General features: G+C 41.5%; 1 protein-coding gene and 1 long non-coding RNA gene across 5 annotated transcripts; one reads left to right on the top strand and one right to left on the bottom strand.

Moving 5' to 3' along the window:
• The first annotated feature begins 3,449 nt into the window (after positions 1 to 3,449).
• On the top strand, positions 3,450 to 20,717 carry LPAR4 (lysophosphatidic acid receptor 4). 2 transcript variants are annotated; one of them, XM_007426607.3, is made up of 2 exons: positions 3,450 to 4,124; positions 19,334 to 20,717. In XM_007426607.3, the coding sequence occupies exon 2, from the start codon at positions 19,450 to 19,452 to the stop codon at positions 20,521 to 20,523; it is 1,074 nt and encodes a 357-aa protein (XP_007426669.1). In that variant the 5' UTR covers positions 3,450 to 4,124; positions 19,334 to 19,449; the 3' UTR covers positions 20,524 to 20,717. The 2 variants fall into 2 exon arrangements, with proteins under 2 accessions (XP_007426669.1, XP_087985291.1); XM_088129165.1 differs by having other exon boundaries at positions 3,451 to 3,813.
• Positions 11,604 to 25,570, bottom strand: LOC112540449 (uncharacterized). 3 transcript variants are annotated; one of them, XR_015793588.1, is made up of 4 exons: positions 24,845 to 25,570; positions 22,274 to 22,375; positions 18,402 to 18,518; positions 11,604 to 17,279 (listed from the first exon to the last, which is right to left on the bottom strand). It is a non-coding gene; the product is annotated as an uncharacterized LOC112540449 (long non-coding RNA). The 3 variants fall into 3 exon arrangements; XR_015793587.1 differs by having other exon boundaries at positions 11,604 to 18,518; XR_015793589.1 differs by lacking the exon at positions 22,274 to 22,375.
• Between the last annotated feature and the right edge of the window lie 941 nt (positions 25,571 to 26,511).

Raw genomic sequence — 26,511 nt, 5'->3', positions numbered from 1 at the left:
TTGAATTTCTGTTCCTGATGAATTCACAGATAGAGCCATGCAGTTTTCTTAGCAACAATATAGAAGTAGATTGAATTGCCTTCTTCTGGAATTATTTTCAGTTTCCCAACTTAGCCACCAGAGCTGAGGTTTCTTGATCTCCCTTTCTGGTACTAACCATGTCTGATCCTGGTTGGTTTTTTTCAAAATCAAGTTTAGGTTAGGCTTTGTATATAGATTTTGTGGAGTCCCACCTTACTGCTCAGACAGTCTGGAATGGAACAGGATAAAACTCTTAATCATAAATAATGCATAACAAAATAACAGGAAACTGCCTGCAATTTGGGGCAATCACATTGCCAAATTTCAGCAAAGTGGTGGGAAGCTGTGTATGGCATATGCACCTGGTGTTCACAAACTACTCAACCTAGAAGCTGTTCTAATTTAAAAAAAAAAAAAAATCATTCTTGAACCCATAAGGATCCACATTCCTGGTATAATTCAAGAAATTCTGGATTTGGGGTTGCCATCACAGGCTGTAGCACTTTAAAAAAATTGGGACGGCAGCTGTATTCTTGGCCTTGAAAACTTCCTGGCTAAGCAAATTTAGTCTCATGTTTTTCCTCCTTGTTTTCCGAAGGAGTACAACTAACATTTGAAGAACTAATGAGGTCCACAAGTTTCCAATTTTGCCCAGCTCTGTGACAAAGGTCCCAGATGAAAGCTACAGCGAGAAGTAGGGAACAACGGGGAAAAGTTCTGCCATTTGTTTGTCCATTTTTAAAGAAAACCTTTTTTTGTTTCCATTACAAAGCAAGGAACTTGCAACATCTCTGTGGAGCACCATGTTTAATAAATGCAACTGTGCTGGAGACATATTTTTTTTGACCGACACCCTCCTGGTTCCATCGGTAGGACTAGCGATTTCACACAAAACGTCTCTGCCAGGGCTGTTTATGGAAAACATCTGAAGTCTCTAAAATAAACCCTATAAAAATGTATGATCAATAAAACAAAGGGTTATTGCCACCCAGCATAGTATCCTGGCAAACTGTGCTTTAAGGAGACATGCCGAAAACAAAACCATTTTGAACTGAAATCAGCTGCCAGCTGTTGGCTACATAAAAAGAAATGCTCCTAAGAGTCAAGCAATACTAATATTTTTCTTATTCTGCAATGGGTGTATCCCATCATCAGAAATACATGGCTACACTGTTGGGATGGGCATGTAATAATTAAAGGGTTATACAACCTGCTACCTTTCAGCACCCAGGTTAAATGCACTGTGTGAATATTGGCTCAGAAGGCACCTTTTTCATGTTCTTAGGAACAAGAAGTCTGACAAGACCTTTCCATATTGCATTTTGCGGGGGGCGCTAATTAATCTACCCTGCAGAAAATAATACTCCCCTTCAACCCTCCAGCCTGGATTTGTAGAAGTTGGAAAGAAGCAGCTTTGCTTTCTGTCCCTCTCTGGCTTTTCCATGCAGAGTATCTGAGTGGCTTTTATTGGGTCTTCCTCCTTGAGTTGGTTGGACTCAATGACACATGACTGAATGTCAAGAGGGAACCAACAAACAAACCAAATGATCTCTCCCTTGTGGATCATCCGTGATACAGTCCTATTTTGAGCTTGCTCTGTACAGGTAGATCCACACCACCTTAATGTGAACAAGACTCGTTTGTGGTGTCCTTGGTGCTCTCTGAGCTTGGCTGTTTGCTTGCAGACATCTCATTACCTGCATGATGACGTTACCTAGCTGGGTAATGAAATATCTGCAAGCAAACAACCAAGTTCAGAAAGCATCGATTTCACAGTTCAACCCTGAGCTACATATATTCTCCTGTATTGCCAAAACTAGTTTATTCACTAATTTGACAGGGAAATGCACATGTGATGGCTGACCCAAACTCAGGAGGTCTTTATTTCTGCAGCATAGATCCCACCCAATTCCACAAAGATTGGAGTGGCTTACAAATGATGCCGAAGCTAAATAGAAAGGGTGAGAAGAAAAATGGTCCTGCGATTAGGAGACCTTTTCATGGCAAGATTTGCATTGAGCAAGTGCACATTAACCCAGCTCTCCCGATGTGCCTGTCACCCCACTACTCCAATGTCCTTCAGAAGTCTCTTAAAACTCTTGGGCTTGAGGGATCTTTCTCTACAAACAATCAGTCAACAATTCACCCCCATTTAAGAAGCTGACCTTACAGGACGGGGAGGTGCAGGAAAGAGTGAAGCTATTCCTGTAAACCAGGATCAGGAAATTACTTGAGGCTGTTGGAGAACAGCCTAGTGAGGCAACTGGAAACCTCTTGAGGAAAGGACACACAAAGGCTGTGGAGGACGAGCAGAAAGGAGTGTTTGTTTGCTACTACTCCGGAGTCTTTTGCTCTCCCTCCCAGACACACACATGCACACACAGAGAGCTCCAGTAGGTTGTTTACAGCTGAAGGGAATAGAGAACAGAAAAAGGGTCCCTTTTCAATTGATGATTAACACTGTGGGTCAAAATTTGCTCCTTTTGGCTACTTGACGGAAACTTTTCTTAGAGCCAATGGCATGAGTAGATTAATCAACCAAAGCTTTGGTTGATTCATCTACTGATGCTATTGACTCTAGAGGAGATCCAGCTTTGGATTAGAATGGCTTAGTGCGATGACTGAACCCAACCAACCTGGATTGTAAACCATGGTTTAGGACTTAGGGTGTTGTGATGCAAACTCAGCCAACAGGTCTAGTAGGAGAGAGGACACTGCATGGCATTGGGCAACCTGAAGATGGCCAGTGGAGTTGGGCAGGTCTTCTGCACACCCTCAGCACCCCTGAGATGGGTGGGACTGACTCTCCTGGGGAGGGGGAGGGGAAATACACCCTTCACCACCACCCTGAATGTTCAGGGGGGAGGGATAAATGGCCATTCTGCCATGAAAGCCCTGGGCCATGCCAGGCACCCCAACCCACCTGGTGCTCCTAACCCACTTCCCGGCAGGAAAGGAGGACACTTGCTTTGGGGGTTCAGCTGGTGGTTTTCACTGAAGGAACGAAGATCATGGAAAGAAGCCCGGGAATATATATAAACCTGCCCCAGTGGATAGACTGATCATGAATAATCAGTTTGTCTTAATAACACAATCGGAGCACAATCAGCCCGAGCGCCCTCCCGGTTTTACTACCTAGCAATCGATCTTTTGTCTGCCTTTTCCCATTTGAGTTCCCAATCGGACGAACATCTCCCCGCAGCTCCCTCTCGGAGTAAATCACCCGGGGAGGGGGCCGGTCCTCCTCCTTCCTCGTCCGTGAAACCTCCCCCTCTCAACCGTGGATGAGGGCGGGGAGAAGGGAAAATCCACAGGACTGGGCAGTCCCCCGGATCCCGCGACCCGCTCGCCGCCCAATCGCGGCCCTTTCCCGTCGACCGCCGAGCCCCCCGCCCCGCCGAGCCCCAGGACCTCCGCTCCCTCGCCTCCGTCCCGGCGCGGCGCGGCGCACACGCGGCTCCAGCGCGGCGTTGGGCTGCGGGGCGTCCGCGGCGGCGCCTTCCACCCGGCCGGAACAAAGGAGCCGAGGCCGGGCTTGCTTCGTCCCCGTCCGCGCGCAGGATGCAGCTCAGCCCTTGCTAGCGACCGCGGACGGCGCGTGCACTCCCCCCCCCCGCCCTGGCCGCCCGCGAGGGGGCGGAGAACCGGCTGCGTGGCTGGAGTTCCGAGCGGGGCGCCGGGGCGGATCGATGGACCGCGCCGCCCGGCGCGAGGCGTCTGTGCAGCGCATCCGGGGCGGCTGGCTACCGCGGGGGTCCGGCGATCCCGTCTGGAGCGGCTTCCCTTTGTTGGGTGAGGGGATCGCGCGATCTGCTCTGCGCGCCGCCGGCTGGAGGCGTTTTCGTGGTTAGAGTCGCTGGCCTGGCGCGCGCCTCCCTTCCTCGCCTTAGCGCCCTTCCCCGGGAGTCGAGAAGCCTCCTTGCAGGCGGCGGGGCTGCCTTACAGAAGGGCTCTTCTTTCGAAAACCCGGGGCGGGGGGGAGAGAGAACCTTTCTGCCTCTCCCCCTCTTGCAGAGATCTCTGCATAAACCTCAGCCAGGCTTTCCTAACCCCGCGCCCTCTGATGGACTACAGGAGCCCTGTGCCCATCCTGCTGGAGAAGGGTGAGAGTCGTGGTCCGAACGCGTTTGCAGAGCGGGGGGTGGGGGCGAGTGGGGGAAAAGAGGGATCGCGTTAGCCGAAGGAAGCAGCCAAGCTAAACGGTTGTCTCCCTTTTGTGCTCTCAATCCCCCAAGCGTCCTGCAAGAGAGCCTTTTCCCCCCGAAAAAGTATATTCCAATTCATTTCCGAACCTGGTTAACTCAACTCACAGGATGGGATGGGTCCTTATTGTCTTGCTCTTTCAATCCATTTCAATAAGGATCAACTGTCGTCTAACACTGGTACTTTCCTTCTTCCTATTTACCCCTGGAAGTCCAAGGGGTGGCAGGATCACATTTGCAGAAGGCCTTGCCATGGCCATCCTCTCTTCAGTTGAAATGCCCCCTCCCAAAGTTTCTAAATGCAACATTTAAGTCCCTAGCTGCGTAAGAACACTACAGGGGGTTTGCAGCATAGAAATGACATTGTGCAATAGAATGTACTACTCATGCTTTATAATAAAACAATATTTTTAAAAGAAGCTAGAAAAAAGAAACAATGTTGTGCAAAACATATTTTTGTTTTTCGTAAATAGCCCCTTTCTGTCTTCATGAGTCTGTTTCATTTTGCTGAAACAAACTAAACACTTCTTGGTCGTTGTTATTATTATTAGGGTTGGTTGCCCAGTCAGTTGTTGAAACTGGATCTGGCATTTTTATCCACCCATCGAGTCCTTCCCAAGGACCTGGGATAGGCAGATCTTGTTGTTTGATGGCGTTAAAGGTATTGTTGCAGGATGGAAGCTGTTCCAAGTCAAGCTGCCTTTGCAATTGACTGGTGGTGATTTTGTCAATGCTGATGGTCTTCAAGGGGTGCTCCAGATGGTTTGGGATTGCACCCAAGGTGCCTATTACTGTTGGTATTAACTTTGCTTTCTTTTGCCACAGTCAATCTATTTCTGTTTGCAGGTCTTTATATTTTGTGATTTTCTCCAGATCTTTCTCTTCTCTTCTGCTATCTCCAGATATTGCACCAATGCTCCCTGGCAAGTAGAGTCTGTCAACATCGTTGCCTGGATGAAGAGCATGATTCATTGTCATTATTTTTATGGTCTTCCTATCCAGGGCTTCTACTTCTGCTTGAGTCCAGTCCACTATTCGCTGTGTATCTAATGACTGCAATTGCTTAGGGGTTAATTGCCTTAATGGTATTTCCTCCACTGAGTTTTGACTTTAAGATCTTCTTCACTTTCATGATGTATTCACTCCTAACCTCCTTCTTAATTTCAGTGTGCTTGATGTTATCAGCTTGAAGGATACCCAGGTATTTGTAGTGATCCTCTTCATCCAGACTCTTGATGTTATTCCATAGGGCATCTTGATTCTTTCTGTTGTCATTATTTTCCCCCTGTTTAATGGTAAGGGTGGCACATTTGTCCAGTCCAAACTCCATTGCCATATCTTGCTGTATGATCAGACAGTGTTGAGCAGCAATTCTATTTCAGATGGTGTTTTTCCATACAGCTTCAGATCGTCCATGGAAAGGAGGTGGCAGATATTTTTGATGTTTGATAGCCATGGCCTGACTTGTTCAGTATTGTTGACAGAGGAATCAATGCAATGACAATCAGTAGTGGTGATAGTGAGTCTCCTTGAAAGATTCCTCTTTTGATGTTGACCTCCCTTAGTCTATCGCCATTGACCAGCAACTGTGCCATTGATCTTTGCATAACGTTTCTGATGTTTCTACTGACTCCTGTTATTTCTAGGCACTTGATTATCCAATCATGTGGCAGGGAGTTGAATGCCTTCTTGTAATCAATTCAAGCTACATTTAGGTTGGTCTTCCTTCTCTTGCAGTTTTCCAAAATCATCTTGTCAGTTAGGAGCTGATCTTTTGTTCCTCTGCTGTTTGGGCAGTTTCCTTTCTGCTCAGGTGGAAAGAGCTTGTTTTCAGCTAGATGCTGCTGGACTGCATCAGCTACCACACCAGTTAGTAATTTGAAGGTTGTTGGTAAGCAGGTAATCGGCCTGTAGTTGCCTGGTGCTGCCCCTTTTGTTGGATCTTTCATTATCAGGTAGGTTTTGCCAGATGTTAGCTAATCTTCAATTTCAGTTCCTTGCAGTATGTTGTTAAACAGCTTGACAATGAGTGGGTGCAAAGCAGTCAGATGTTTCAACCAAAAACCATACAGTTCACCTTCACCCAGTGCTGGCCAATTCTTAAACTTCCTTGCCCTTTTCTCCACCTGTTATTACAAGTTCTTTCATTTCAGCTTCTCTTTTATTCTTATCCACCTCCTTTATCCAAGCTGTATTCTTGTTGTATTTTTTTGGGTTGTCCCATAGCTGCACCCAGAACTGCATTGTTTCTTTTTTGTCAGGTGTTGACTGGTTCATTGCAGTCTCTCCATTGATGGATTGGTAGAAACATTTCTGATTCGACTGAAATTGGAGATTCTGCCTATAGTGTGCAATTTGAGCTTCATGTCTGCTGATCTTCTTGGCTATGGCTGTTATTTGCTGCTTTATTATTTCCAGTGCTTCTTTGATCTTCCTTGTTTCTAGATGATATTTCTTGATCAGCTATTCTTTGGTCTTCTTGTTTTTCAGCTTCTTTTCTTTCATCTGTTCTAGCTTGCTTGCATCTGATCTTAGCACGCTGATCTTATTTTCCAGCCTGATCTTCCATTTTGGTGGTGCACTGTTTGGCTTTTTTTCTTATTTGTTGATTTTGCATCCAAGCTATTCAGTTATAACTGCAGCCGTGCTGTACATCAATTGGTTTGTTTCTTGCAGTGAGCTGGTGCTTATATTTGATATTATGGTATCAGCATTTTTTAATTCTTGTGCTAGCTGTTTCTTTGTAACAAGTTTCGATGCAGGCAATCTTATTCTGTTGTTTTTGTGCTGTTCTAGATGCTCAGTCATTCTTTGTTTTAATTCCTCTTGTTTTTTAGTTAGAGGGTTTTGTTCTTTCTGGGGAGAAGGCAGAGGAGAGGATGCCTGGTTTGGGAAAGAAAATGATTCAATAGCTATGCTGGCTTCCTCTACTGCCAACTCCCCCTGGTTTGCCTCTACAGTCTGAGCTACTTCTGGCAAGACTTCCGTTTCTTTGCCCTGGGTAGACCTTTGTAGTTCTTCCAATTCTACTTCTGTGAATACTTTAATTCATATTATAAATCACCACTGATCTGCTAGCCTCTGTTCTGTTATTTCTGATTCTGGATGTTGTTATTTCCAGAACTGGTACATTCTTTTCAGATATCCTCTTCTCGTTGGACTTGATTTGTAATAGCAGATCATTATTTCTTTGTTTTCAATCTTCGTATATTGACGACGGGTAAACAACTTTTCTTCCAGTAATCCTGCAGCTGCTGGCCCTGGTTGCTCAGCCAACAGTCCTGAGTCCTATAGCCCACATGTCACCAGATGTCCAGGAACTAGAACTCCTAGTGCGGTCCTTGTTGACTCGAGTGACGACCGATCTGTTATAGGTTTCTGTAAATTATGTCTCACCATATTGTTTATGGGAGAAACGTTCTTTGTCTGGCTCCTCTGATGAGACCTGTCCAGTATGGTTGAACCTCTGGCATAGCTCTCACCCTCCTTGGAGCACTCAAGCCCCACAGCCATGCCAAGGTAGTGCCTCACTGGGGGATTATGGTTGGTTGCACAGTCAGGCAGATGTTTAAACTGGATTTTCGTTTAAACTGGAGTATCGTTGCAGGATGTAAGCTGGTCCAAGTAAAGCTGCCTTTGCAATTGACTGGTGGTGATTTTGTCAGTGTCGATGGAGTTCAAGGGGTGCTCCAGATGTTTTGGGATTGCACCCAAAGTGCCTATTACTATTGGTGCTATCTTTGCTTTCTTTTGCCACAGTCATTCTACTTCTATTTGCAGGTCTTTCTATTTTGTGTTTTTCTCCGGTTCTTTCTCTTCTCTTCTGCTGTCTCCAGGTATTGCAGTGTCCACTATCCAGACTTTTTTGTCTTTCTTATCAACAACTGTTAAGTCTGGGGTGTTGTGTGGCAGGTGCTTGTCTGTTGGAATTCTAAAGTCCCAGAGCACTTGAGCTTCTTCATTTTTTGTTAATTTGTCTGTTTTGTGGTCCCACCAGTTCTTGTTTGCAGGCAAATGGTATTTCTTACAGATCTTCCAGTGCACCATTGTTGCTATTTTGTCATTATTAGTACTATTAGTATTTTCACCGTGAGTTGTATATATGTAAAAGCTACTGATCTTCTGTCATTTTTAACGGTCAAATAAAATAAGTGTAGAGTAAAATTGGATCCAGGTTCCAGATGTTTTGAAATATAATACTGGGTCACAATCAAGTTAAAAGTAAGCAGTGTTCTTTTTTAGTCAATTTTTCCATTGAAATATAGAAGGTAGGCCATGGATTTAAAACTTTTAAAATAAAATTTTGCATTTCAGCTGGAGAAACCTGAATATTTATTAAAGTTTTGCTCACAATTAATTCCCATTAATCTATGAGACTTGGCTCCTAATGACTGTGTTTAGGATTACAGCCTCAAATGCTTCAGTCTAGCTAGATCCTGACTATTTTGATTTATTTACTGATTTTTGGCATTTGTCTTTCAGGAAACTTGTATTCATGTAAATGTTTTTAGGGGACCACACTCTCTATTGTTACTGATATTACTATCATCAGCCTGCCAAGGGCCCGAGCTGGCAAATCACTAAGGGTCTACTTCCAACTTTTCCAGATTTAGGGTTTCTTAAAATTTTATGGGAGCATTAAACTTACTGGGCATAAAATTTTGGAGGGGTGCTCTAGCAGCTGGAATCCAAGGGATTCTGCAGTGTGGTAATGCATGAAAAAGGACATAAAACAGCACCCCATGTTTCATTATAATAAAAGTTAGAGTAGAACAAAAACTGTGGCCTGGCTAGTGAAAAAGAATGAATGTACTACCGTACTCAAGTTAAGTTTGTATCCAAGCTAGCAATGAGACTGGTCAAAGGAGAGCATGTTTCTCAGGTAAAAGTCATAATGAATTCAGGAATCTGTTAGATTCTATTCACATTTGGCATAGACCAGCGGTCCCCAACCTTTTTGGCACCAGGGACCAGTTTCGTGGAAGACACTTTTTCCACAGACCGGGGGGGGGGGGGGGAATGGTTTCAGGTTGATTCAAGTGCATTACATGATAGGGTTTTGATATGAGTCTGCAAGCAGTTGATTTATTATGGTCTCTGTGCAGTCAAACCTCATTAGCAGAGGCTAATGATGATCTGAATTTGCAGCCGCTCCCCAATGCATCACCGCCTCAGCTCCACCTCAGATCATCAAGCATTAGATTCTCATAAGGAGTGTGCAACCTTGATCCCTCACATGCGCAGTTCACAGTAGGGTTTGCGCTTCTATGAGAATCTAATGCCGCCGCTGATCTGACAGGAGGCGGAGCTCAGGCGGTAATGTGAGCGATGGAGAGCGGCTGTAAATACAGATGAAGCTTTGCTTGCTCACCTGATGCTCACCTCCTGCTGTGTGGCCCAGTTCCTAACAGGCCACGGACCGGTACTGGTCCGCAGCCCGGGGGTTGGGGACCCCTGGCATAGGCCATCCCTGACTCTCTGAAAGAAAGTGCTTGATCCTCAACCGGTAGTGCCTCATCCATGGTAAAGGAAGAGTAGAAGAATCCATTATTCCATCTGAGAAGTCCTAATTCAGAGCACGATCAAGCTATGGTGTGTATCTAGCTGTTATCACACTGACAGTGTGACTTTTAGAAAAGAGTGTATGTAGCTCTGAGTTGAACTGTGGAGTCCTTGGGATTCTCTGAGGTTGGTTGTTTTCTTACAGGCGTTTCATTACCCAGCTAGATAACATCTTCAATGCTAGAAGGGAAGGAGGTTAACAAAATCTACCACTGAAGATGTTACCTAACTGGGTAATGAAACATCTCCAAGAAAACAACCAAGCCCAGAGAACTCCAAGGACTCCACGGTGTGACTTTTGGTCCTGAGCATAGGGGTCCATTCCTAACCACCGTGATGCCGAAATGGGCATTGGGACATGCTTTAAGCTTGAGCCTTTTGTATTTTATTGTCATGTGATCAATTCACCTACATGCTTTTCAGATGGGAGATTGGAGGCTGTTGTGTAAGAAAAAAAGGAGGAGTGGATGTTCTCATGCAAGTGGTAAGATACTCGTATGTGTGTGTGTGTGTGTGTGTATATAATATCTCCTTTTTTGGTAGACTGCATGAGAGGAAGAACTTTCATGAAAAGGGCCAACTTTGTAAGTCTAGCTGGCAGATAAGATAATCCTGCTCTCTTATAGTCATTTATTCAGAAGAGTTTAAAGACATAAAATTAGCTGTTTGGGGCAGTGTTGAATTTTAGATTACATTGATTTCAACACATAACATTCCCAGGGCATTTGATTGTGATAGCACTTGCTTTCCTACTACACAGGAGTGTTGTCCTGAGTCCTAGAAAGAAAAAAACCAACAGTGGCCACCACATCTGGTGCTGGAGGAGGAACAGAACTTTTTCTATTGCAGCCCCTGCCATGTGGAACAGCCTTATCCTGGGATCCAGCAGGTCCCCAACCCTTTTAGCCATCCGTAGAGAGCTGGTTCTTCCCCCTGGGATAGAGTGAGGTGGGCACCTGTGGATGGTTCTGTAGGACACATCTAAGAGGTTGGTTATGGCACAGGGTTTTGGTTTTGGTTTTGTAGTTGTAACGGTTTTCTGGTTTTTGTTGTTGTTGTGAACCGCCCGGAGTTGTGTTCCTAAGATGGGTGACTGTACAAATCTTTTAAATAAAATAAGTGGATTGGCAGGGCTGGATTAAAGTGTTTTTGAACCTGGGTGCTCTCATACTTATCAGCCCCATCAATAGTTAAACATTATGCACTCTGTCCAATGGGTAGGTTCCATAACACTATCGTAAATCTATAGAATATAGACCAGTGTTTTTCAACTGTGACAAGTTGAAGATGGGTGGACTTCAATGCCCAGAATTCCCCAGCCAGCATGCTGGCTGGGGAATTCTGGGCATTGAAGTCTACCTAACTTCAACTTGTCAAGGCTGAGAAACTCTGATATAGACGATACATCTTTGTTAGCCCAGCTAGATGACAGCACCCACCCAATCCTGGCTGATCTCAGAAAGCTAAGCAGGGTCGGACCTGAGTAGCACTTGGATGGGAGGTTATCAGGAAATCGCACAGCTGTAGGCTAAACTGGGAAGTCAGAAAGACATTCTAAAAGAAAGCAATAGCAAACCATTTCCATATTTTTTCCAGGAAAACTCTGGACGTCCATGAAGTCATGGTCCTTCTAGCCCAGTGTTGTTGATTCAGAGTAGTGGAGTTCAAGAGTTTCCTGTCCTGGGTTTTCCAGCTATGTCGGAAAGCCAGGGAATGAATCTGGGATCATCTGCACACCGGGTCTGACTTTTGCTGTAGCCCCACCAGTTTCCCTTTCTTCTGCATCTTCCTCGTTGCTCTCCTTGTGCTTCAGAACAAACCAGATGCCAGCCTGTGACTGTAATAACTTTTAACTCAAAACAAACCGTGTATTTTAATTTTTAACAGTTCTCTTTAAGGAAAAAAATAAGGCTTTGCAATTGTTTATACTACTTTCAGTATTTTAATAAAGAAGAAATGGTTAATTTCCTTGTATGATGGGGAAGGAGCCTGTTTATGATGGCTTAGGCACGATCAATCAAACTTGTGCAAAACTCTCCCCTGTTGCACAGGGGGTAGACCCATTTGTGCAAACATTGTCTCTGGAGAGAAATTGGCACTAACAGAGTCTCCAGCCTGATACGTTGATTATTCAAGCTAATGTATGTCAGGGTGAGCTCTTACATTACGTAAATGAGAAGGTTGCTGTTTTCACAATTCAGGGCTGCGTGTTGTTTCAAGAGCATGCAAGACACCTTTACAAGATTATTAATCTATCTGTCTGGCTGTCTATTATCTACCTATCTTTTCCTTCTTTAGACAGGACAGTAGATGATATAAATCCAACTCATATTATATTATATTATATTATATTATATTATATTATATTATATTATATTATATTATATTATATTATATATATACATCTAAACCCAGATTAAAATTAATACAGCCTTTATAATATTGTTACAATAGTTATGAAATTATTGGCATAAGGCCCAAATCCAGTGTTTTAATACCATGTTTAATGCACAATCTATTTATCTATGTGGTCGCTAGGAGTCAAAAATGACTTGAGGGCACAGAACGAATCAATTAATGCACAGATGGAGAAGCACCAGCTCACATGTCCATATACGCAAGTCATTTGAAAATCAATGCAATCTTTTAATCCTTTTTTTAAATTTGAAACTGACTGTATCAGAAAGTGCTTCATTTTTTCCGCTTGATTTCCCAGTTCTGTTGATTTCTGTGCGACATGGAGAAGAATCGGATCCTAGAATAGAACTGATCAAAGTTCCTTTTTCAGCACGGCTTGCAGTGATGTCTCTTGCAAATAAATCCCGTCTGTTCAGGAAAAAGGCAGATGCTGGATGTGTTTGTTATGCTATGCAATAATGTTGCTTTCATTTGTTTTTGACTTAACATTTTGCAAACAGATTAGGACTGTCCCAGTTACCCAGCACATGAAGCCATTGGGATGGCTAAGCCATGATTTGACTCAGCCAGTTCTAATTTTTTGAACAAACCATGCCTCAGCACAATAGATGAACCCAGCCAACGTGGAAAGCAAACTTTATAAGAAATGTTTTCTCAATCCCCAAACATTTCATATTTAGGATCAGGGTTCCTGGACCAGAACTGGCAGTAAATCTTTATTCTCAATTCACAGAGCATAACCTGGCTATGGCTGAAGTCTCATAAGCACTGAACGCAGCATAGCTAGACACAACTCTGTTGCCAACTAGACTCAAGCCGTGTTTAAGAGTTGATTGCTCTTGGCCAGAAGGAGACTGCAGGGCTCCCTCATACACATGGCAGTTTAAACCCATTGCTTCTTCCCCTTTCTTGTTTCAGCAGATACTTTGCACTGGGCTTCAGTGGCCTTGAACTTGCGTGGTTTTGGGTTGTGGCCATAACTGACATCTCAGTCTTGAAAACCACTGACATATGGCTTCCTTCTCACATTTAGGGTACATATATTTCATATATATGTCAGCCCTGAATTAAAAAGGTGCAAGGAGTGCAATGTAGCCTACTGATTTTTTCTCCTCACCCTCTTATTTCTATTCCTTTGTGAAACATTCCTACTTTAAATATGTCTGCCATCACACAGGCTCGGAACCGGGACATCTACAGCTTGTAGGTTTAGGAATGATTTACTCTTTTGAATATGTAAAGTTCCAGCTTGTTCAGTAGTTTATTTCTGGGGGGGAAATCTTGGAAAGTTTGGGGTTTCATTGTGATGTCCCAACCCATCTTTTCGTTTGCTCTCACTCCCATGGACCCTAGTGTATCACAGTTCCAGAAATTCAACACTTGAATTTCTGAAAGGTTACAAATGGTTCCAAGACTAAAAGTGAACTCAATTTGATTTAATTACATTCCTGTGGAATTAAAATTAAATAGCATTAATGTGATCATTCTCCATACAGTTAATGATTTCCCCCTTTGGTTGCATGAGGAATTGTATTTTTCTGGGCGTCTGGGGACCATTCCCAAGGCTTTTCAGGAGCCCATGGAGATCAGAAGCCTGTGCACCTTTGATTTAATATGAAACATACATGCTAGAAACATGTCTGTGTTGCAGTGGATGTATGTGTTGTAACTGGATGACATGTGTATGAGAGAATGCAAGGACTGTGTATTACCAGTGAGCACTGGGTTCACACATTACCTTAAACCATCATGTAGTTTGTTTGGGTTTGGTTTAGTGCAGAGATAGGTAACCCTTTCGCCTACAGCAAATCTTTGGAGAAATGGCCATTTACTGTAAGCTGAGTGATACCTGATTATGGAGACCACCTCTCTCTTGGTTAAAATATCCAAATCAGTTTACAAGAAAATCAGCAACAATAGCAGTACAAAAGCACGGACAGTAAGGCCTTGAAATTAAATTTCAAATTATATTTCAAATCAGAGCAGTAACTGCAGCAGTTGCTTTTAGAGAATACCAAAGTCATCGACATTATAAAAGTGCTGCATGAGCAAGATTTTGAGTTTGGTCATGGGACCACCACTTCCAAAATACTTTCTTTGGTCAGCCTCCCCAAGACCAGGGCAATTGGAAGGGAAAGGAAAAATCTTCAAGACAACTCAACTCTTGGTGGCTTCGTGCATGTGTCCATGGCAATTGGAAGAGGCTGTCGGAAAAAGAGATTTTCAGTTCTGGAAAGTCCTGGACCATAGGTCCACTTTTGTGCATCAAAAAACAGAATTGTGGATGTGTAGCCAGAAACCAAAAACATTCCATATATAGGTTCTTTTCCTGAGATTAAATACAAAGCACCAACCTTGTCAAGACCCCAGAAAGTCACCAAACTGAACTATATACGGAGTGGTGAATTTAGTTCTGATAGGCTGCATGTACTGCTTTAACATATCCGCTAAATTTCTTTGTGAATGTTTTCGGTTGCTGGGGCAACAGAGAAAAACGGACCCGTACACACACACAAGGGGTAATTATTGGGTAGCTCCTTAACAGAAGGAACAGAAATGAAATAATAGGCCTTTGTATGCCTTTAGGTGACAAATATAAAAGTGATCTGTAAACAGGCAGAATTTGCTAACCAGCATTTTTATTTGCATCCATCTGGTTTGGATGTATGGAAACCAGAAGGATCAGCCCTGTGGGTTCAGCATGGTATGCTATAGGTAATTAAGGCACATATTTATTCACTGGGGTACATGTAATGTTGATTTGGAAGTGTGTTAATGCTCGACAGAAAATATCATAATTTAATGAGGTATGTGCTTATAGTAGTGAGAATAAATTTTGCTCCACGCTGGAAGAAAGACAGAATCCCAACAATATCTTGATTGGGAACTTAAACTTGGAGAATCTGCAGCAATGGAAAAACTAACAGTATACTTGCCCAATAGAAGTTTAACTAAATTTAAGCAAGAACAGGTCCCATACATACAACACATCACGCAGCATGATAAATGTAATTACTTATAGCCTGGCTTTTAAGAAGGCCTGAATGCCCACAAATACCGCAAATTAGCAAATGTATCAAAAGGGGGGAGTCAGAAATCAATCCTCCTCATCTTCCTCCTCCTCCATCTTTTCCTTGTTCTTTTTTTTTAAAAAAAATCTTTTAAAGTATTTTGTTAAATTTCCTTCATCTATCTTGTTTTCATCTATCTATCTACGTATCTATCTATATCTATCTATTTATCTATCTATTTATCTATCTATCTATCTATCATCTATCTATCGTACCAATACAATGGAGACTTTAATATTAAGTCATTAGCTTAAGATTGAAACCATTATCATATAACCAGTACTTTGATGTGAGTTGCAGCAGTTCTCTTTTTAATGTTATATTTAACTTTGGATGAAAAGGCCAAGTAATAGGTTTCTAATATCGACATCGAAAATTGTAATTAATATTGATACAATTTTTACTTTTCTTTCTCTATTTTCAATACTTTAAGCTATCTAAATAATAGAAGGTAAATCATATCAAATCGTATAAACATCACTATATTGAAATAATGCAGTATATCAAGATGAATAACAGCATAATAAAAAGGGAAGAAAGAAGTTTTAAGAGTCAGCCCAGATTTAGATGCACAGGCAGCCAAGTTGAGAAGCATTTTTTAAAACCTGACCTAACATAAAAATAGGGAGCTGTACTGGACCATTGGGAATATCTCTGCTTTTACAGAGACTATCTGAAAGTGATTTTAGTTGCATTTATCATTGTTTTTATGTTTTGTTTTTGTAAGCTGATTTGAATGCTTGTATAAGCAGAAAAGTGGGATATAAGTGTAATCATAACAAGAGCAATAGATCACAAAGGCGTGGGTGAGCTTTTGAGTTCATGATCATTCGTTATTAATGTTTTTATGGTATATTTTTACATTCTAAAAAAAATACAACAGTAAGCTATGAACGTTTACGCTGCTCAAATAACAGAACAATGGACACAGGAAATAATTCCAAAGACAAGTTAAAGAGATTTACCATTTGTTCAGAGCCCAAAAGTGGGAGCAAGATGTACTTCAGAGGAAAAAAAAAATTCAGTGATGTTCTCCTTGGTTTTTTCCCTGGGCAAGATTAAATTCAGCCTATTTCGAGCATACAGTATAATTTTTTGTATGTTTCTCTGGAGACTCAATGCTGCCACTACAGCCAGAGAACATGCTTGGTTTACAAAAAAAGAGTTTGGGAGCTCCGTGTGGTTTGGGATCAAAATGGTTTACCCTTGTTCTAGCATCTATCGAGTCTCCTTTTTGCGATGATGATTATAGATACAAGATAGGGTAAGGCTCACCCCTATCACTTTGTATACCCCAAAAAGCATACCAGCTAAAACATTTGGCACATTTTTAAAAAGCGATACCCATAAAAATCGAAACACTGTGATCTTGAGTAGAACCATAGACATATAAAAGAGGGAATGGTGAAAGGCTACAACGTTTTTTTAAAAATCTTGCCTTCGAGATGCACGGATTCTAATAACACTTTTCGGTAAAATTAAAATGATGCCCTGCACGTCAAATGTAACGGAATAAATCTTAGTTTTGATCGTTTGCTTCTTCCCGGGCTTAAATACTGCAAACAAGCTCTTCAGGGTTCCGATTCTTTTGGAGAAGTTCTGTGCCCTGCATTGGTAACGTTTGCTACTCAAATCCCTACAGACAGCAACTGATGTGGTTCCAGTTTTCCTTCTGCTGCTTTACATACTGGGTCAAATGTTAGATCTTGTATTACAACAGGAAACAAGTAGCTGGAACGTCTGTTCTTCTGTTGCACGGCAGATGTTTCTTTCCCTTCTGCTATTCTCACAACGCCTCTGCTAGTTGCCTTCAGATGTTTTAAGCATCTTTGTCATCGACATGGAAGTTATCTGCCCCCTCCAATTCTGCAGTCTTTGGAGGGAGGGGAGGGGGTCTGTTCCCCCAGAAGAAATGTGGCTGCTTGCTTCAGTTATGATCCAAACTATTATCTAGCAATACGATAAGAACGTGGGAAGCTATCTTATCTGAATTGAGATGGCTCACCTATTTAGACAGAAAGATTGATCAGATGGTCCTTGTTCTTTTCTAGATGAAAGACCAAAGCTTGCTTGCTTACAAGTATATAGCCACCCATCTCACTGTCATAACTCTACATACATATATACATGCACCAAGTAATAACACGATGGAGACTTTAATATCAAGTAATTTAAATTAAGACTCCAACCCTTTTTTTTTTTAGATTTTCTTTTTATCCCGTCTTTCTTATTTTTATGAATAACTCAAGGCGGCGAACATACCTCATACTCCTTCCTCCTCCTATTTTCCCCACAACGACAACCCTGTGGGGTGAGTTGGGCTGAGAGAGAGGGACTGGCCCAAAGTCACCCAGCTGACTTATAAAACTTGATATTATTACTATAAACCAATACCTTGATGGATGCTCTCCCTTTATTTTTTCATTTCATTTCCAATGCTATTTTTAATTTTTTAAATTATTTTTTTAAATTGATGTTATATTAATTTTGAAGAAAAAGTCAAATAATGATGCTTGTAACGCTAATATCGGAAACTGTAAATAATATTGATCCACTTTTTTCTCTTATCTGTATTCATTACTCTAAGGTGCCTGAATAATAGAATATTAAGAATCAAAGTATATTATATAAATACCATTGTTTTGAAATAATCTATTGCATTAAAACTGAGAAGATGAAGCAGTAGATGGTCTATGTGGCTAGATTTAATAATAGGTTAAAGAACTGAGCCAGCTCCATATTGACACTTTATGGATATATCCTTAGTTTGCTCAAATGTCACTCATTTAATTACTATGTTGCATATTCTTTTCTTATTATATTAGCAATATTATATTTTTGGTTGTACTTCTTCATACCTTCTGGTTGTTATATTTCACCAGTAAAATTTTTAAATGTAAAAAAAAAAGTTAAACATCCAGAAAATACTACAAACCCAACCAAAAAATAACCACAGAAATCATTAAAAACAATAAAACCATTAAAAAAACAATCAGCAGGCGAGCCACATTCATTTTCTTGAAAGTACAACCACTTAGCAGGCTCTCCACCACCATCTTCAGGTCAGATGGCAAAGCCATGTCTTCAGGCTCTTCTGGAAGGCCAACAAGGTCAGGGACAATCTCACCTTGGAGGGATGATGGTTCAAAAGTCAGGTATAGCAGCAGACAAGGCTCTCCTCCTGGGTCCCATCAGATGACGTTCCTTCATGGACAGGACCCTCAGCACACCCGTTCTGTCAGATCTGATGGGACAGGTAGGTATGATTGGGGTGAGGCGGTCCCTCAAATATCCCAGCCCCATGCCACATAGGGCTTTATAGGTCATCACCAGCCCCTTGAATTGAACCCAGAAGCAAACTGGTAGCCAACGTTTTCTGCCATCAAGACAGGGCTGTTCCCTTATAGTTAGATAACTCTTTTTGTCCTATTGTTATAAGGCCAAAGAAACTGAGCCCAGAGCAGTGCTGTGCAAAAGTGTGGGGTGGATCTATTCAAATATTTTCAAGATCTCCATATACATCCTGTAAAACAAACATGAACAGACTGCAGTCTGGGTGCAGTCAAGGGGTAGGCGAACCTGACCCTTTGACTGAGTTCACATAACAAACTAGATCTGGGTTAATAAAACAGAATTGCTCTGTTCACGTAACCAGTAAACTATACTATGGGTTAAGATGATGGTCTGTTCACACAGCATGCTTAGACCATAGCTGGCTTCTCATATCAATTGAACCAACACATTTTAGTCCACCATATTTTAACCTAGCTTAGTATGTTATGTGGACTTAACTTTAACTTATGAAACATGTCTGAAAGAAGTACTAACTGAGAGTTACTCTCATAGCAGAAAGAAAATGTGAATGAGAGTCTGGATACTCCCACTACATCAACTCAAAAGTCTGTTCCTTGTATGCAGAAAGAGATAGGAGAAAAAATAATTTTCATTTAATCTGAACCTTGTAAATGAACACCATAGAGTGTGTTTTCTTTCAGTTGCGTAGGACTAAATAGAGTCTCTGAGACCTAATTGCTTCCCCAACCTTCTTGTTTTCTTCAGGAGAAAGGCTCGCATCATGACTCTGTGGCCGCAAGCTTTCAACCAGCAGAACATGCTTCTTGAGGCACTCGGAGCTTCCTGAATTCCAGTGCATGGATGCCACTTAATTTCAGTGCATGGATGCCCCAAAGTGCAGTGCTGGAATGGGAAACCACAGCAACAATCATACCTGTGTGACCGATGATTCCTTCAAGTACAACCTCTATGGAGCTGTCTACAGTGTGGTGTTCATCCTTGGCTTAATCACCAACTGTGCCTCTCTGTTTGTCTTCTGGTTCCGGATCAAAATGCGGAGCGAGACCACCATTTTTATGACCAACCTGGCAGTCTCAGACTTGCTCTTTGTGTTCACTCTCCCATTCAAGATCTTCTACAACTTCAACAGGAACTGGCCATTTGGGGACCCGTTGTGCAAGATCTCAGGAACAGCTTTCCTGACCAATATCTACGGAAGTATGCTGTTCCTCACCTGCATCAGTGTGGACCGCTTCCTCGCTATTGTCTACCCATTCCGGTCTCGTTTGGTTAGGACAAGACGTAATTCAGCAATTGTGTGTGCAGGAGTATGGATTTTAGTTCTCAGCGGGGGGATCCTGGCCTCCTTGTTTTCCACAACTAACACCACCGATGGCAAAACAACATGTTTCGAAGGGTTTCCCAAAGATGTATGGAAGACCTACTTATCCAAGATTACAATATTTATTGAAGTGGTTGGCTTCATCATTCCCCTTATGCTCAACCTAACATGTTCATCGCTGCTTCTGAGGACTCTCAGGAAGCCAGCCACCCTCTCCCAAATTGGCACAAACAAAGAAAAAGTGCTCAAGATGATAATTGTGCACATCACTATCTTTGTGGTGTGCTTTGTCCCCTACAATTCCATCCTTTTTCTGTATGCCCTTGTTCGTTCTCAGGCTGTAGCCAACTGTTCTCTGGAGAGGTTTGCCAAGACCTTGTACCCAATCACACTGTGTATTGCCACTCTCAACTGTTGCTTTGATCCTTTTGTCTACTACTTCACATCAGAATCTTTCCAGAAATCTTTCTATGTAATTCCTCATCTCAAAAGTGATTCCCTTTTCAAAACTGAAACCCCTCTAACAAAAGTTCCTCTGCCACCAATACAGGAGGAGATGAGTGACCAAACCATTACAAATGGGGGAGACTTGACCTGTGAATCCAATTTTTAATTCTGAAGCTTTCTGCACTAACAGTAGGATAGGCATCAGACTGCAGAGAACTTGGTATTAACCCAGTAGATGGGAAGTATGTAGATTATACATGAATGAAAAGTCAAGCAGATGCTCTTCCTTCTGAAAACTCACCCTCATGTTTTAACTCAAGTAATGTTGCCCATATGTACATTTTGCTTTTGAAACTACAGAATAATAAAATATTTCATCTTGTCTTTATTTCTTCCCTCCACTGCTGATTATTGAGCAATGGCCTATTTCCCCAAATGAGGTAGAAGTAATTTTGGTCTCTCAATTCTCTTCCTCCAAGGGGGAGGATGCAGTTCCTCCCTCCCATGTGAACTTCCCCCCCATTTCCCCTCTGAAATAAACATAGGACTTCCTTTATGGGTAGAGTATGAATTTATAAATATCTGAATGAGGAGGAGAATGTTAGTGATATTAGAGATACTTGTCAGACGCTTAGCATCAGCATGTATTTAGAAGGGTCTGAGAAGCAGGATATACTATCATTTTGGCTTAACATGTAGTCATCCTTCTCCACTTACCTCTATTTCTGGTTCTGAATACAAGCGAACAGTTATAGCTGACAACAATGCAAATGCAGGTAAGATAAATTTCCACTCACATTTGCAAGTAACTCTGAAATTTCAAGCTTGGCTGTCCAATGTAAGGGATTGTCTTTTGAAATGTTTGCAGAGGAATTACAAGGATGGGGAAAAGAAATTTGTTGAGAAAAAGTGAGGAGGGGGAGGTGGTGAATAAAGGAATGTTCTCCTGAACATTGCAGTTATGGGGTCAAATTATACTGTTGTTCATCATGATGGAAGATCTGCACTAATGCTTTCACTCATGGGGAGAAAACAAACGTATTCATACAGCATTTTCATGGGAGTCATTTATATGAGCTTATTCTTACTATGTAAGTCATTATTTTATCCCTAGATTTGGCAATACCATGAAAATCAAGTTGGAAGAGACCTGCTAAAACATCATCTAGTGAGTGTAGGGGGATGTGAACTGGGCATGAAATGGTTCTTCCTAAGGATCAGGCATTGAATGACATCCTTGAATCTGAATTCTCAAATTCTTCAAGTTTGTATGAATTTATATCCAACACGTTTCTTAGATTTATGTCCTAATTTTCCTGCAGAAGCTCAAGGTGGGATACATAGTACACCCTCCAGTTTCTTCCTGGCAGGGGGGGGGAGGGGGGGAGGGAGAGGTTGGAGGGACTCAAAAGAAACAACAGACCAAACATCACTCAACTTCTGTAGCTGAGCATGGAATTCTCTTTATGGTTGTAGTCCAACACTTAATTGCTATATGTGGCTGGCTTCCTACCACTTTTGTATGTGGGTAGAATCAACCATCTCTCTTTCTCTCTCTCTAACTATCTATTTCAGTCTGGCATTGATTTTTTTTCCAAGAGGAAGGATCTAGTCAACGTTAAGTCCTGTTCCTTTCACAATTGGGAATGTATATAAATTTCTTTCAGCTAAATTGTCTGAATGTTCACTAGATTGTACCCACTAGAGTCAAGCTACTTGAACAGTCTTCTGGAAGAAGAAAAAAAGCCATATCTATTCTTGCTTGCATGTTTGACTAGTCCCTCCCTCCCACTTTTTCCCCCCTTTCCTTGGCATAATTATAATGTCTGTTTTTTAAAAAAATGTTTGCAAGAACCGATTAAAAAGCAAACATATCTTAGGCAAACATTTCCACCTTCCTAAGTCAAGAAACATACCCGTATCACTTTTATTGAATAGGGATATTGTTTCATCCGTCTCGTTGATCGTCAACGTTCTCCATAGCCAGAAGTACCCACCTCTGCTGTGGATCTGAAGTTCTGTGTGTTTGAATTAATCGATAATTAAAACATTTCTACTCTAGCTCCCATGGACATTTACAGAGAGAGAAAATCAATCCCAGTGTTCAGGAGCAGAATTTAAAAAGACTCAGCAGAGAGAGAATTGTGGACAAAAAAGAAAAGCATACAAGCTCCAGAATCAGTTGGAGTTGGGTGGCATCAAAAAATTGAATAAAACCAAAACTCAGGCACCAAGTCTTTTTGTTACTACTCAGATGGACTTGATTGTTTTATCATGTTCAACTGGAGCGGATTCAGTTCAAAAAGATGACTTGGTCTTGCATCACACTAAGTCATAATAGGTTTGGTTTGGTTATAGCTTAGCATGTTCTGTCAACCTGGCCAATTGTAACTAATTTGATAAATCATAGTTAAGCAAACCCAAGGGTGACATAAGTGCAAACTTGGAGTAAAAAAAAAAAAACGTAGTTGAGCTGTTGAGTCTCCTTCCACCAGTTGCTATAGCTAGATGGAATAACTGATGGAAGGCAGATGAGAATGGAGCAAATCCTAACAAAGATGATCTTTCATTGGCTATAGGGCAGTGTTTCTCAACCTTGGCAACTTTAAGATGTGTGGACTTCAACTCCCAGAATTCCCCAGACAGCATGCTGGTGGGGGAATTCTGGGAGTTGAAATCCACACGTTAGGGTTGAGAAACACTGCCTGTAGGGTGACAAGACTGTTAGGGTTTATCCACTGAGTTATACCTGTTGCATCAATGGCAAGATGTTTGGAATTTGACTATCACATGATACTTTTTTCCTGAGCCAATTTTATTTGGCAGAAATGCAGTCTTTCCCACTGCCCGTAGCAGAAGAACATTCTCTGTATTGTATGGACATCTGCTACCCTAACACTGGGTCCTGCATAATAATGAATACATTATTTTTCTTTTTTATACAATTATAGGCCACCCTGTAAATATTTTGAGATTAAATATAATCTGAGCTGTTGCAAAAATCTTCACCTTTCTTTGGCATTTACTCTATAAATAATTGAGGCTGTAGATTGCCCTCCTTTTCCTCTCCTGTTGTTTGCTTCATGGAGGATTTGTGGGGTCTGAGATATTCAATTCAAATTCACACAGTATTTTAAGCCTTTTTTTTTTTAACGGAACCAAATGCAGTTGGCTGGGTTTGCCCAGCATGATCCAGAATCCAAAAAACACAAGTGTTTTAGCATGATGGGTGATCCCATCCCGGGAGTTGGCCCTAAGTCTCAACAGCTTAATCAGGTCAGGATAGACCCAATTGGTATGTATGTTTTAGACCAGTGTTTCTCAACCTTGGCAACTTTAAGATATGTGGACTTCAACTCCCAGAATTCCCCAGCCAGCTATGCTGGCTGGGGAATTCTGGGAGTTGAAGTCCACATATCTTAAAGTTGCCAAGGTTGAGAAACACTGCCTTAGACACTGAGCTTCTAAATTTGGCTAGTATTAATTTAGGAGGGTGGGGGTGGGGGATTTGCCTTAACATATGGCACAAAAATAGCCAGTTTGGTTAGTTTATGCTTTAAGGCAGTATTTGTTTTTTGTTCTCAGGACCCCTTCCTACTTTTAAAATTTATGGAGGACCCCAAAAGAAGGTTCGTTTGTATGGGTTTTATTTCTCAATGTTTACCATATTTAAAATTAAAATGGATGCATTCATAGACTATTTATTGAGTCATGTAAAAATAACAATATTAAACCCAATCGATATTAACATAACTTTTTTTCATTTGAAAAAACCCTATTTTTTAAAACAAATTTTAAAAAATCATGAGAAGAGTGGCATGGTTTTAAATTTTTGCAAATATCTTCAATATCTGGCAAATCATGTTGATTTCGTGGACCTCTAAGAGGATCTTGAGGGACTCCCAAGGCCCTCGGATCACACTTTAAGAAGGATTAGTTTAAGGCATTGGGCAAATCTAGAACATGGGTTACATCAATGCCAAGTTTGGTGTGTTGTGTTTTCAGGTCAACATCTGGAAGAATCAAATTAAATCAAGGTATATTGATTAGCCCTTAGGCCATATCAAAATTCAAAATTTCAAACACACAGTGTTAATAAAACCCAATATAATAACAAATTAGGTAAAATGGAAATAAAATGCAACAGTTAGGTATACAGATAAGTGAGAGTACAGATCATATTTCCGTGTCACCCCTACAATTTACTCCAATCAACCCCACGTATGCAGATCTCAACTGTATTGTTTTACTCAGATACTGAGCTGTATTATATGTTATTTTCAAGTTCTGACCACACAAGATAGGTTGTTTTAATATGTGGTTCCCGATGGATCATTCAGTTAATGTATGATCCAAGGTACATATCTCTCTCCTTCTTGTACAAATTACAATCAAATAATATATGTGCTAAGTCTTCTACCTCTGGTGCTCCAGAATCAATCACTAAGCTGAAGGTTTATTTAAGGAGAAAATAAGTTAGAGCTTACCGATGCTGTGTTTGCTTGAATCACCAGAAAATCCCGAATATATTTATATAATTTAAAAATTAATTTAAAGGGGAGGACATAAGAATACTCCCCCAAGTCACATCTCATGTCGTCCCCCCTCCCTCTGTGAAAGTGGCTTTTTCCCTTCTCTTTCACCCAGATGGGATGTAGGAGTTCCAGGCTTCCATGGCCACCATCTTCTGTGCCAAAACCTCATTCTGAGTTAAAATGAAAACAGCAAAGCTGCTCTCAGTGTAAAAACGAGAAGAGAGTTTAGTGGGCCAAAGTTGAAAGCAGCGTAGGAGGGGGCCCGGTGTCTCTCACGCAATCTCTGGAGAGCTTTTAACATTGTTCCTTCTAGCAGAACTTTTGACAAGTTTACTTAATTTTTAATGGGGGGGGGCAGGAACAGGAGCGACTTCTTTGAAGACTTTGAGCAGACCACGGTCTAGTCTCCCTAATGGAAAGTTGAAAGCTAGAAAGGGACTGGATGGACTCCAGGTTAACCCATACATAAAGGGACTCTAATCCTAGTATAATGCCGGCTCTTTTTTATTTTGCTTTCTTTTTTAAATTCAGGTTTCTGCCAAAGCTTACAATGTCCCTTTTTTTTCAGTTTTACAAGCCAAGAGCTGTGGTTGGTTTTCTCACGTAAAATCCCAGGCTCTTGTCATCTGCCAAAAGTGTAACTGAAAAGATTCATTATTTTGTCATTTAACGCCTTAAATAAATTTATCCGGAGATCTTACTGGGGTGCTGAGGATTGCAAATAGCAAGACAGGGTGGGTTCTTTCCCCCCCCCTCTTTGTTTTATTATTAGTGGAAATAAAGAAGAATGCCTATATAAATGTGTGTTTTATATGCCTACACATAATCAATTAGCATTCATGGCCAGAGGGCTGGGTTGTTCCTTTCAGATGCTGTTCTCATTGCCTGAATAGAACTTCACTCAGAAGTGGAGAAAAATGGATTTAGTAGAGCAACTGAGAATGCTTTTGGCAATAAACTCATTTGGGGAATTCAGTCCCCTAATCTCCTTACAGCGCTTTTGGGAAAAGAAGGAGGAGCACCACTGCATAAAAGCTGACCCCAAGCTTCTTGGACAAAGATTGTTGTGATGGAGACGCCTTTCCTAGCAAACTCACTTTCCCCAAGTTAGAAAAATTGCTGGCTTCAGAAGCTGAGGGATATAAGCGTGCGTGTGTGTGTGTAAAAAAAAAAAAAAGTAGATAACAGCTGCAGCTACATAGCAGAAGTTGTTTCCCTTTGCAATGCGTGTAAAAAGGGTAGGGCTTCAGCACATGGTCGTGACTGCCATCTTGCTTTTTTTGATCCCCCTGCAGATGTCCCTGGAGAGACTGTAGAGAAAAAGGACTTCTGATGTTGGAGAAATTTTCTCTCCTCCATGCCTAGAATCCTCCCTCTGAACTTGAAGGAGGAGATCTGAAGCATCCTGGGACAACTTTCCAAGGGCCATAGCATTGTAGCCATAGCTACTTAGATGTTCAAAAGTGAGCATTTAATGAAGTCCAGCAACATCCTTGAAAAAAGAAATGTGGAGATGTGATCAGTCACTATATTTTTTTAGAAACACATGACATTGTTCTGTTGACTGCTTCCCAAAACAGTAGCTTTACACATTCATAAATGGGCATGAAAAATGTCTT

The sequence above is a fragment of the Python bivittatus genome, unplaced genomic scaffold, assembly GCF_059951505.1.
Source record: "Python bivittatus isolate LINGU-HERP-01145 unplaced genomic scaffold, Pbiv_v1 ctg000790_np1212, whole genome shotgun sequence".
Taxonomy (NCBI): domain Eukaryota; kingdom Metazoa; phylum Chordata; class Lepidosauria; order Squamata; family Pythonidae; genus Python; species Python bivittatus.
This window is presented reverse-complemented; position numbering and strand designations above follow the sequence as displayed.